Here is a 12,790-nt window from a genome sequence, read left to right as displayed (position 1 = left end):
CCAGGGACCCGGGTTCGATTCCCACCTTGGGTCACTGTCTGTGTGGAGTTTGCACATTCTCCCCGTGTTTGCTTGGGTTTCCTCCGGGTGCTCCGGTTTCCTCCCACAGTCCAAAGATGTGTGGGTTAGGTGCATTGGCCATGCTAAATTCTCCTTCAGTGTAACCCAAACAGGCGCCGGAGTGTGGTGACTAGGGGATTTTCACAGTAACTTCATTGCTGTGTTAATGTCAGCCTACTTGTGACACAAATAAATAAACTTTACCTGTACTTTTCAATGTGCTTTGCTGCAGTATGTACAAACATCAACATTCCCCATTGAGAAGGGAAAACTCTGAGAGTAAAAACTTTTCTTTTTCCACCCGCCCCGGTCCAGGATTTTATTAACGAGCTGCTGATTCGAATAAAGGGCCTTCGGAAAATGACGGTCTCTCAGAAGAAGTGACACGGAGTGCCACCATCAACGGAGCGGAGTTGCAGCGGCGGAACGGAGCATGTGATCAGACTTGCCCTCCCCATGTTTTGGTCAACAAAAGGGACCAATCACGGGACTGAACTAACTGTCAGGCTGTGGGGTCAAATTCGCGGGTTTTTAAAAACGGAAACAGACACCGAGCGGGATACGTCTGTGGCTATTTATGGATTTTTTTTTGTTAAAATGTTAATAAAATGTGACGTGTAAGTGTAATTTCTGCTCCGCTGTCGCTCAAACCAAATAGGCCTAGGCCTCGGGCCTTGCTAAATGCCAGTCTCTTATTTGGGGTTGAAAGGTCACAGATTCGAGTCCCACGCCAGGGAGTTCAGCACACAATCCAGGCCGTCAATCCCAGTGCAGCATTGAGGGAGTGCTGCACTGTCAGAGGTGCCATGTTAAAAGATCCCATGGCACTATTCCTCTAATCCCCAGGAACCAACTCACCTCAGACACAGGGGTGGTGTCAGAGGGCTGGAGAATTGCAGATGTTACTTGCTTGTTACTCCCGGTGTCCTGGCCAAAATTTATCTCCCAATCAAACAACCAAAAAAACTTGGTCGTCATCAGAGTGGTGGTGGGTGCCTCCTGTGTAAATTGGCCACTATGTTCCTCACCCCCCTCCCTCCACCCCCCCACCACCATTATAAGAGTGACTACACTTCAAAAATGATTCATTGGCTGTCAAGTGTTTTGGCATATTCTGAGGACAAGACAGAAATGCAAGATAGTTCATTATTTAAATATAAGTAGTCTCACAACACCAGGTTAAAGTCCAACAGCTTTATTTCGGCATCATGAGCTTTTGGAGTGCTGCTCCTTCATCAGGTGAGTGGAGAGTTGGGTTCACAAACAGGGCATATATAGACACAAACTCAATCACAAGATAATGATTGGAATGCGAGTCTTAACAGATAATCAAGTCTTTACAGGGACAGACAGTGCGAGTGGAGAACGGGATAATGACAGGTTAAAGAGGTGTGAATTGTCTCAAGCCAGGACAGTTAGTGAGATTTTGCAAGCCCAGGTCAAATGATGGGGGTTACACATAGTGTGACATGAATCCAAGATCCCAATTGAGGCCATCCTCATGCGTTTGGAACTTGGCTATCAGTTTCTGCTCGGTGATTCTGCGTTGTCGTGTGTCTTGGAGGCCACCTTGGAAAATACTTACTCGAAGATCGGAGGCTGAATGCCCGTGAACGCTGAAGTGTTCATCGTCAGGAATGGAAAGCTCCTGCTGACGGCTGAACGGACAATGGCACGGTGTCTGTTCATCCGTTATCGTAGCATCTGCATGGTCTCACCAATGTATGTACCATGCCTCGGGACATCCTTTCCTGCAGCGTATCAGGTAGACAACGTTGGCCGAGTCGCAAGAAATCATAGAATCATAGAAACCCTACAGTACAGAAAGAGGCCATTCGGCCCATCGAGTCTGCACCGACCACAATCCCACCCAGGCCCAACCCCCATATCCCTACATATTTTACCCACTAATCCCTCTAATCTACGCATCCCAGGACACTAAGGGGCAATTTTAGCATAGCCAATCAACCTAACCTGCACATCTTTGGACTGTGGGAGGAAACCGGAGCACCCGGAGGAAACCCACGCGGACACGAGGAGAATGTGCAAACTCCACACAGACAGTGACCCAAGCCGGGAATCGAACCCAGGTCCCTGGAGCTGTGAAGCAGCAGTGCTAACCACTGTGCTACCGTGCCGCCAAGCGTATGTACCATGTACCTGGAGGATGGTGTTCTCAGGTGTGATGGTAGCATCCGTGTCGATGATCCGGCATGTCTTGCAGAGGTTGCTGTGGCAGGGTTGTGTGGTGTCGTGGTCACTGTTCTCCTGAAGGCTGGGTAGTTTGCTGCGAACAATGGTCTGTTTGAGGTTGTGCAGTTGTTTGAAGGCAAGAAGTGGGGGTGTGGGGATGGCCTTGGCGAGATGTTCGTCTTCATCGATGACATGTTGAAGACTCCAAAGAAGATGTCGTATCTTCTCCGCTCCGGAGAAGTACTGGACAATGAAGGGTACTCTGTCTGCCGTGTCCTGTGTTTGTCTTCTGAAGAGGTCGGTGCGGTTTTTCGCTGTGGCGCGTCGGGACCGTCGATCGATGAGTCGAGCACCATATCCTGTTCTTACGAGGGTGTCTTTCAGCACCTGTAGGTGTCTGTTGCGATCCTCCTCACCTGAGCAGATCCTGTGTATTCGGAGGGCTTGTCCGTAGGGGATGGCTTCTTTAACGTGTTTAGGGTGGAAGCTGGAGAAGTGGAGCATCATGAGGTTATCCGTGGGCTTGCGGTACAGTGAGGTGCTGAGGTGACCGTGTCTGCGTGGGTTTCCTCCAAGTGCTCCGGTTTCCTCTCGCAGTCCAAAAGACTGGTTAGGTGCATTGGCCGTGCTAAATTCTCCCTCAGCGCTCACCCTGAAAGTGGAAAATCCCACCCGAGGTCAACAGACCTATCCATGGTCTGCCCCTCACCCGTGACAATTCCCATGGTGGGCAAAACGGGAAAATTCCTGGAACAAAGTGTCGAGATAACTCATAGAAATCATAGAAACCCTACAGTACAGAAAGAGGCCATTCGGCCCATCGAGTCTGCACCGACCACATTCCCACCCAGGCCCTACCACCATATCCCTACAACTCTCCCCCTTCCCTGACACTCTGCAATGTCTGGAGCTCAGACGCCAGTGCACAAACTCTGAGCTGCAAACACTTCCTGTGGGGACGGTTATTTGGGACTACATTGCATTTCACAGATTCCCACATGTCGCACGCCACCATCCCTGCCATATCCATATAACCTCATTTATTTAATTCCTTATTAATTTACACAGTTACAGTAAAAGCCAGTCCTCTAGGTTGGAGACGAAGGCCGGAATTTTCCGGCCGATCACGGCCCGCCATCGCTGCCCGCAGGAATGTGATGCTTGGCGAAATCTCCATTCACTGCAGCAGGACTGGAGAATCCCAGTTGCAGGCGAAGTCGGAGAATCCGGCCCAACAAAGAACTCAGCAGCTCCTGGAGGTTGAACAAGGGTATAGAAGGCAGCACCATTTTACTCCCATTGCCCCTAATTCCCACTGGAATGAAACTCCCATTGGTATCCGTTCCTCCTCACACTCCTTGCTTCCCTTACTCTGTGCAAGACTTGTCTGTTTTTATCAATTTAAATGGAAGCTTGCTGACATGCCACTTGGACAGTACTTAGACAGTCTGACCTCGATATTGTCAAAATGATACTGAAGCACTTCAGAAAGTGTAACAGAAAAAGATTGACAAGAAGAATGGCACAACTGAGAGGCTATAACAGTGGATGGATCGAAAATATTATATCATAGAATCACAGAATTCCTACAGTAAAGGAGGCCATTTGGCCCATTGAGTCTGATTCAACCACACAATCCTACCCAGGCCCTATCCTCATCACCCTCCATGTTTATCCTGCTAATCCCCTGACACCAGGGTCAATTTAGCATCGAGTCTGCTCTGCCATTCAATCATGGCTGATATTTTTCTCATCCCCATTCTCCTGCCTTTTCCCCATAACCCCGATCCCCTTATTGATCAAGAATCTATCTATCTCTGTCTTAAAGACACTCAATGACCTGGCCTCCACAACCTTCTGTGGCAGAGTTCCACAGATTCACCACTCTCTGGCTGAAGATGTTCCTCCTCATCTCAGTTTTAAAGGAGCGTCCCTTCACTCTGAAGTGGTGCCCTCGAGTTCTAGTCTCTCTCACTAGTGGAAACATCCTCTCCATGTCCACTCTATCCAGGTCTCTCAGTATTCTGTAAGTTTCAATTAGATCCCCTCCTCATCCTTCTAAACTCGATCGAGTATAGACCCAGGCTCCTCAATCGCTCCTCATATGACAAACCCTTCATTCCTGGGATCATTCTTGTGAACCTCCGCTGGACCCCCTCCAAGGCCAGCATATCCTTCCTTAGATATGGGGCCCAAAACTGCTCACAATGTTCCAAATGGGACCTGACAAGAACCTTATATAGCCTCAGAAGTACAGCCCTGCTCTTGTATTCTAGCCCTCTAGAAATTAATGCTAACATTGAATTTGCCTTCCTAACTGCCAACTGAACCTGCACATTAACCTTAAGAGAGTCCTGAACCAGGACTCCCAAGTCCCTTTGTGCTTCAGGTTTCCGAAGTCTTTCCCCATTTAGAAAACAGTCTACACCTCTATTCTTCCTACCAAAGTGCGTAACCTCACACTTTTCCACATTGTATTCCATCTGCCATGTGATCTTACCCTCCATCAGATGAGGAGCTTGCCACCAATCAGATCGATACCCAGGAAACAAACAGGGAGTTCGAGAGCAAAGGAAGACAACTCTCATTTCAAAATAATATGCAGCAAACTAATATGCACCACACAAATGCCAGGGAATGACCATCACCAATAAAAGACACTTGGATCACCGCCGCTTGCCATTCAAAATGTTAACATCACTGAATCCCCCACTGTCAACATCCTTGCGGTTAGCATTGACCAGAAACTCAACTGGACTCACCACAGAAACACAGTGGCTACAAGAGCAAGTCAGAGGCTAGGAATACTGTGGCAAGTAACTCACCTCCTGACTCCCCAAAGCCTGTCCACCATCTACAAGGCACAAGTCAGGAGTGTGATGGAATACTCCCCACTTGCCTGGATGGGTGCAGCTCCAACAACACTCAAGAAGCTCAACACCATCCAGGGCAAAGCAGCCTGCTTGATTGGCACCACATCCACAAACATTCAATCCCTCCACCACCGACGCTCAGTAGCAGCAGTGTGTGCTATCTACAAGATACACTGCAGCAATCCATCAAAGTTCCTTAGACAGCACCTTCCAAACCCACGACCACTTCCATCTAGAAGGACAAGGGCAGCAGATACATGGGAGCACCACCACCTGCAAGTTCCCCTCCAAGCCACTCACCATTCTGACTTGGAAATATACCGCCGTTCCTTCGCAGTCACTGGGTCAAAGTCTTGGAATTCCCTCCCTAACGGCATTGTGGGACAACCCACAGAACATGGACTGCAGCGATTCAAGAAGGCAGCTCACCACCACCTTCTCAAGGGCAACTAGGGATGGGCAATAAATGCTGGCCAGCCAGTGACACCCATGTCCCATGAATGAATAAAAAAAGGTGGTAATTTTCCAATGCAGTCAAGCATATAATCTGTCACCAAAAATATCTAATTACACCTGCACTCCTGCGATAAACTAGAAATAGGAGCACCAAGGAACAGATATCCCTTTGTTTTAGACATTGTGGAGATAATGTAGGTCAGTGAGCACAGGGGTAACAGGGTGAGGAATTGGTGAGGAATTATTAATACTTTGAGATGGCCGACATGGATTTTGGAGAAAAAATCATAAAACGTATAGGAAAGCAAAAGCAAGCAAGCAGAAGTGAACTTTAGCGTTTTCATGTTGAGGACATTAATTGGATGTTGTAAAGTGGTTCAAGAGACAATAAAGCACAATTCTGGACAGAGAGAGAGGGAAGAAAGGACTTGGAAGTATTGGCAAGTAGATTGAGATTGTCCCAAGGAAATGTGATGAGGTTGTTAGTCTGAGACATTCTTTACTGTTCTTAACGCTGGGAGGCTTTTGGAAAAGAGGGACTCCATACTGCCAGGGAGAGACACTGCATCATTCGAGTTCTTTTGCGGAGACATCTAGGAGTGTAGTGGTGTGAACGCCAAGTTATCTTTAATGCTGAACTAACACTTGGTGGCACAATGGTTATCGCTGCTGCCTCACAATATCAGGGATCTGGGTTTGATTCCTGGCTTGGGTCAGTTTGTGCGTAGTCTGCACCTTCTCCCAGTGCCTGTGTGAGTTTCCTCCGGGTACTCCGGTTTCCTCCCACAGTCTGAAAGCTGGTTAGGTGCATTGACCGTGCTAAATTCTCCCTCAGTGTACCTGAACAGGCACCAGAGTGTGGGGACTAGGGGATTTTCACAGTAACTTCATTGCAGTGTTAATGTAAGCCTACTTGTGACACTAATAAATAAACTTTAATTATTTTGGTAACATTTTATTTGACCTTTTTATACAGCTAATTATACTGCTTACAGGTTTGTTTAGCTTATTCCATAGTGGTTTGCTGCAATCTTGTTCTATGAGAGTAGCATTGTCCTTCCAAACCATCCAATGTGTTCGCACCAAATATAAGTGATGAGGACTGTAGTTTGGTGACTCCAAACCAGTCGTACTCACAATGTAGCCATCTGCCAAGTTGGCACATTTATTGCTTTTATTGCAGCTCCCTCAGGAAGAAGGCTTTGGACAAGTGCTCCCCATGCGGACCAGGAGCTCATCATACAGGGAATTACAAAATACCGACCCCCCCCCTCCCCAACCCAGCATTCAGCATCGAGGTGTTCTGAGAGCGAGCACTTCCATGACCTCTGACATGCTCCACTTTGGGTGCACTGAGGACAAGACTACACGCACGTTAACCTTTGAACCAAACCCGTTCCTGCGATCATCAGAACGCCAGGGCCTTGAGAATAATTCTTCCTTCTCTTGTCCCTTGTACTGAATTTGGGGCCCCCCCGCTATAACGCAGGGTTATAATCCCAGGACTCACTAGGTTATCTACACTCAGGATGGCCAGACCAGCGCTGATAGGCCACAGGACAGAACCTGCGCATCACCGTGATTCAGCGCCTCCGATCCCAGATCCTAAACTATTGCAGTGGTTAGTTCAGTTCAGTTACAAAGCAAAGCTGTCTTCAACTCTCCCCGAGGAAACAGGATTGACCCCTCTGGTCACGCCCACCGTGCTACGTGCTTCTCACCTGGAAGGAGAAAGGATCACCTCATTATATTCATTGCCTGTTCAATTCATTCCCTTTCCACCTCACATAAGTCTGGCTGTAATCGCGACCAACAGGCCACATCTCCTTCTGTCTGAAGTAGAGTGGGTGCCACAAACACTTGAGGGGGCAGTTGCAGCCTCGGTTCAAAGTCTCGATGGTTGCTGGAATCACAGATTCCCCACAGTGCAGAAAAGGCCACTTAGCCCATTGGGCCTGCACCAACTCTGCAAAAGAGTATCTTACTTAGGCCCTCTCCATTGTCTTATCCCCACAACCCCACACATTTCCTATGGCTAATCCCCCCCTAACATATGGGCGGCACGGTGGCACAGTGGTTAGCACTGCTGCCTCACAATGCCAGGGACCCGGGTTCGATTCCCGGCTTGGGTCGCTGTCTGTGTGGAGACTGCACATTCTCCCCGTGTCTGCATGGGTTTCCTCTGGGTGCTCCGGTTTCCTCCCACAGTCTGAAAGATGTACTGGTTAGGTGCATTGACCCGAATAGGCACTGGAGTGTGGCGACTAGGGGAGTTTCACGGTAACTTCATTGCAGTGTTAATGCAAACCTTACTTGTGACTAAGAAATAAACTTTAAAATTTAAACATCTTGGGACACCAAGGGTCGATTTAACATTGCCAATTCACCAAACCTACTAGAATCCCTACTGTACAGAACCTGCACATCTTTCGAGTGTGGGAGGAAGCCAGAGCATCCGGAGCTAATCCATGCAGACACGGGGAGAATGTGCAGACCCCAAACAGTCACCCGAGGCTGGAAATGAACCCGGGTCCCTGGCGCTGTGAGGCAGCAGTGCTAACCAGTGTACCACCGTGCCGCCTTGACAGTGTTCCAACAGCACTGACGCTGGGATGCCAGGCTGAATTATAGGTCCGTGGAGCTGAGTCCACGAAAAGATCAGCCATGGTCTCATTGATGATGTTGCGATGTTGGCGTTGGACTGGGGTGGGCACAGTAAGAAGTCTCACAACACCAGGTTAAAGTCCTGTTGGACTTTAAACCTGGTGTTGTGAGACTTCTTACTATGATCTTACTGAATAGAGGAGCAGGCTCGAGGGGCTGAGTGGCCTACTCCTGCGCCTGGTTCTGATGTTCCAGTCACCAAAGTGGGACTCAAACTCATCAACTGAGAGATGAGAGTGTCTCCCATTCAGCCCTGGCTGGAACTGGGCTAGTGACACACTTCAGTAAGTGAATGAGTGCAGAATTCCATTATACCCAACACTGACATTACTGAGGCACTTCAGGGCGAATCATAGAATCATAGAATCCCTACAGTGCAGAAGGAGGCCATTTGGCCCATCGAGTCTGCACCAACAACAATCCCACCCATGCCCTATCCCCATAACCCCATGCATTTACCCTAGCTAGTCCCCCTGACACTAAGGGGCAATTTAGCATGGCTAATCCGCACATCGTTAGATTGTGGGTGGAAACCAGAGCACCCAGAGGAAACCCACGCAGACACGGGGAGACTGTGCAAACTCCTCATAGACAGTAACTCAAGCCGGGAATCAAACCTGGGTCCCTGGCTCTGTGAGGCAGCAATGCTAACCACTGCGCCACCGTGCCGCCCAACATTTGGAGGACACTGCACAATGGGTGCTGGACATGGCTTTGAACAGGACGGGGGCAGGGTGAGGTGCCTTAAGTGTGCTGGGCTCTCGGTAGGTCATTGCTGCCCAGCAGCCAATTCTCAGTTTACCGCACTCGTACCTGGCCGACTTCAGTAGTAAGAGGCGGCACTCACTGAACTGGCAGATGTATCTGTTCCGAGTCTTGCAGCGTTGGTCATTCCAATTGAATGCACTCGAGAGTTGTAGCTCAACACAATTTCCAAAGCTGTTAAACACAAAAGACAGTCCCATGAGTGTGCTGATGATAAACTGCAGAGAAATGCACCGAGTACATGCCCCCATCCCATTGCTGTAAATACTGTAATATCCACTGTAGCACCAATACCAGAGGGTTCAGTCTCACTGGGATAGGGGGATATTTCCCATGGTCTGTGTAGCTGTTCTACCCGTTAATGTTCCGTGTCAATGTTACACAGCTATGTCCTTCCACTATCACAGTTCTTCACTCACAATCCTTGAATTATTGGTGTGAACAGGGAGGGTATCTGGCCCATGCTGGTGAGGCTATCTCCTTGACTTACCCCTGGTTATCCGGCTGCCCAAAGGCAAAGCTGGAAAAAGTGGGAAGTTCCCCAGAGTCCCAACGGAAAGAATCCCTCGATGTTTTATACGTCAAACCTGGAAGCAGAAATGAAGAGCCAATTAACTTCAAACAAATGGATCAAAAACTGCCCTAACTCCACTGGTAAACATTCTCTGTGTTACTGACTGTATCTCTACTGATGTTAATCCAGCTCCCTCACACTGTCACTCAGTAACCCCTCTCCCCCCAGCACCCTGTGTTACTGACTGTATCTCTACTGATGTTAATCCAGCTCCCTCACACTGTCACTCAGTAACCCCTCTCCCCCAGCACCCTGTATTACTGACTGTATCTCTACAGATGTTATTCCAGCTCGCTCACACTGTACCTTGGTAACCCCTCTCCCCACAGAACCCTGTGTTACTGACTGTATCTCTACTGATGTTAATCCAGCTCCCTCACACTGTCACTTAGTAACCCCTCTCCCCCAGCACCCTGTGTTACTGACTGTATCTCTACTGATGTTAATCCAGCTCCCTCACACTGCCACTCAATAACCCCTCTCTCCCAGCACCATGTTACTGACTGTATCTCTACTGATGTTAATCCAGCTCCCTCACACTGCCACTCAATAACCCCTCTCCCCCAGCACCATGTTACTGACTGTATCTGTACTGATGTTAATCCAGCTCCCTCACACTGCCACTCAATAACCCCTCTCCCCCAGCACCCTGTGTTACTGACTGTATCTCTACTGATGTTAATCCAGCTCCCTCACACTGCCACTCAATAACCCCTCTCTCCCAGCACCATGTTACTGACTGTATCTCTACTGATGTTAATCCAGCTCCCTCACACTGCCACTCAATAACCCCTCTCTCCCAGCACCATGTTACTGACTGTATCTCTACTGATGTTAATCCAGCTCCCTCACACTGCCACTCAATAACCCCTCTCCCCCAGCACCATGTTACTGACTGTATCTGTACTGATGTTAATCCAGCTCCCCCACACTGCAACTCAGTAACCCCTCTCTCCCAGCACCATGTTACTGACTGTATCTGTACTGATGTTAATCCAGCTCCCTCACACTGCCACTCAATAACCCCTCTCTCCCAGCACCATGTTACTGACTGTATCTGTACTGATGTTAATCCAGCTCCCTCACACTGCCACTCAGTAACCCCTCTCTCCCAGCACCATGTTACTGACTGTATCTCTACTGATGTTAATCCAGCTCCCTCACACTGTCACTCAGTGACCCCTCTCCCCCAGCACCCTGTGTTACTGACTGTATCTCTACTGATGTTAATCCAGCTCCCTCACACTGTCACTCAGTAACCCCTCTCTCCCAGCACCCTGTGTTACTGACTGTATCTCTACTGATGTTAATCCAGCTCCCTCACACTGTCACTCAGTAACCCCTCTCCCCCCAGCACCCTGTGTTACTGACTGTATCTCTACTGATGTTAATCCAGCTCCCCCACACTATCACTCAGTAACCCCTCTCTCCCAGCACCATGTTACTGACTGTATCTGTACTGATGTTAATCCAGCTCCCCCACACTATCACTCAGTAACCCCTCTCTCCCAGCACCATGTTACTGACTGTATCTCTACTGATGTTAATCCAGCTCCCTCACACTATCACTCAGTAACCCCTCTCCCCCAGCACCCTGTGTTACTGATTGTATCTCTACTGATGTTAATCCAGCTCCCTCACACTGTCACTCAGTAACCCCTCTCCCCCCCAGCACCCTGTGTTACTGACTGTATCTCTACTGATGTTAATCCAGCTCCCACACACTGTCACTCAGTAACCCCTCTCCCCCAGCACCCTGTGTTACTGACTGTATCTCTACTGATGTTAATCCAGCTCCCTCACACTGTCACTCAGTAATCCCTCTCCCCCAGCACCCTGTGTTACTGACTGTATCTGTACTGATGTTAATCCAGCTCCCTCACACTGTCACTCAGTAACCCCTCTCCCCCAGCACCCTGTGTTACTGACTGTATCTCTACTGATGTTAATCCAGCTCACTCGCACTGTCACTCAGTAATCCCTCTCCCCCAGCACCCTGTGTTACTGACTGTATCTCTACTGATGTTAATCCAGCTCCCCCACACTGCCACTCAGTAACCCCTCTCCCCCCAGCACCCTGTGTTACTGACTGTATCTCTACTGATGTTAATCCAGCTCCCTCACACTGTCACTCAGTAACCCCTCTCTCCCAGCACCGTGTTACTGACTGTATCTCTACTGATGTTAATCCAGCTCCCTCACACTGTCACTCAGTAACCCCTCTCCCCCAGCACCCTGTGTTACTGACTGTATCTCTACTGATGTTAATCCAGCTCCCTCACACTGTCACTCAGTAACCCCTCTCCCCCAGCACCGTGTTACTGACTGTATCTCTACTGATGTTAATCCAGCTCCCTCACACTGTCACTCAGTAACCCCTCTCCCCCAGCACCGTGTTACTGACTGTATCTCTACTGATGTTAATCCAGCTCCCTCACACTATCACTCAGTAACCCCTCTCTCCCAGCACCCTGTGTTACTGACTGTATCTCTACTGATGTTAATCCAGCTCCCTCACACTGTCACTCAGTAACCCCTCTCCCCCAGCACCCTGTGTTACTGACTGTATCTCTACTGATGTTAATCCAGCTCCCTCACACTGTCACTCAGTAACCCCTCTCCCCCAGCACCGTGTTACTGACTGTATCTCTACTGATGTTAATCCAGCTCCCTCACACTGTCACTCAGTAACCCCTCTCCCCCAGCACCGTGTTACTGACTGTATCTCTACTGATGTTAATCCAGCTCCCTCACACTGTCACTCAGTAACCCCTCTCCCCCAGCACCGTGTTACTGACTGTATCTCTACTGATGTTAATCCAGCTCCCTCACACTATCACTCAGTAACCCCTCTCTCCCAGCACCCTGTGTTACTGACTGTATCTGTACCGATGCTGACCATAGAAAGGTCCATTGACCTCGGGCGGGATTTTCCGGTTTCGGTGTCATTGCGTCCAGAAAATCCCGCCCAAAATCTTTAGGGGCATTAAGTGATGTGGATAAACTCACCAATCCAGAAGTTGCGTGTTTCGAAGTCTGGGTCTGTGACCTCATTTGTATTCTCTAACTGAGTGAGATAAAAGGCTAGAATATCCTGCACCTTTTGGTTTTTAACTTGTGCCAAAATCCCACCTCGCTCCTGGAAAGTGAGAACAGGGATGGATTTAGTTCCAAGTTTACCAGAAGGAGGCATTTGTGCCATATT

At 48.9% G+C, this 12,790-nt stretch overlaps 1 protein-coding gene across 2 annotated transcripts in view; it reads right to left on the bottom strand.

Annotated features, from left to right (window-relative positions):
* Positions 1-6,516: 6,516 nt before the first annotated feature.
* Positions 6,517-12,790, bottom strand: part of LOC144506969 (C-type lectin domain family 18 member A-like) — a 59,958-nt gene continuing 53,684 nt past the window's right edge. For both annotated transcript variants that reach the window (XM_078233440.1, XM_078233441.1), the window contains 4 exons: positions 12,595-12,724; positions 9,502-9,598; positions 9,094-9,185; positions 6,517-7,303 (listed from right to left, as the gene is read on the bottom strand). In XM_078233440.1, coding sequence (XP_078089566.1) covers positions 7,275-7,303; positions 9,094-9,185; positions 9,502-9,598; positions 12,595-12,724 — 348 coding nt within the window. In that variant the 3' untranslated portion in view covers positions 6,517-7,274. The remainder of the gene's footprint in view (positions 7,304-9,093; positions 9,186-9,501; positions 9,599-12,594; positions 12,725-12,790) is intronic.

The sequence above is a fragment of the Mustelus asterias genome, chromosome 18 (genome assembly GCF_964213995.1).
Source record: "Mustelus asterias chromosome 18, sMusAst1.hap1.1, whole genome shotgun sequence".
Lineage (NCBI taxonomy): Eukaryota > Metazoa > Chordata > Chondrichthyes > Carcharhiniformes > Triakidae > Mustelus > Mustelus asterias.
The sequence above is the reverse complement of the archived record's forward strand: the minus strand, read 5'-3'. Positions and strand labels throughout refer to the sequence as shown.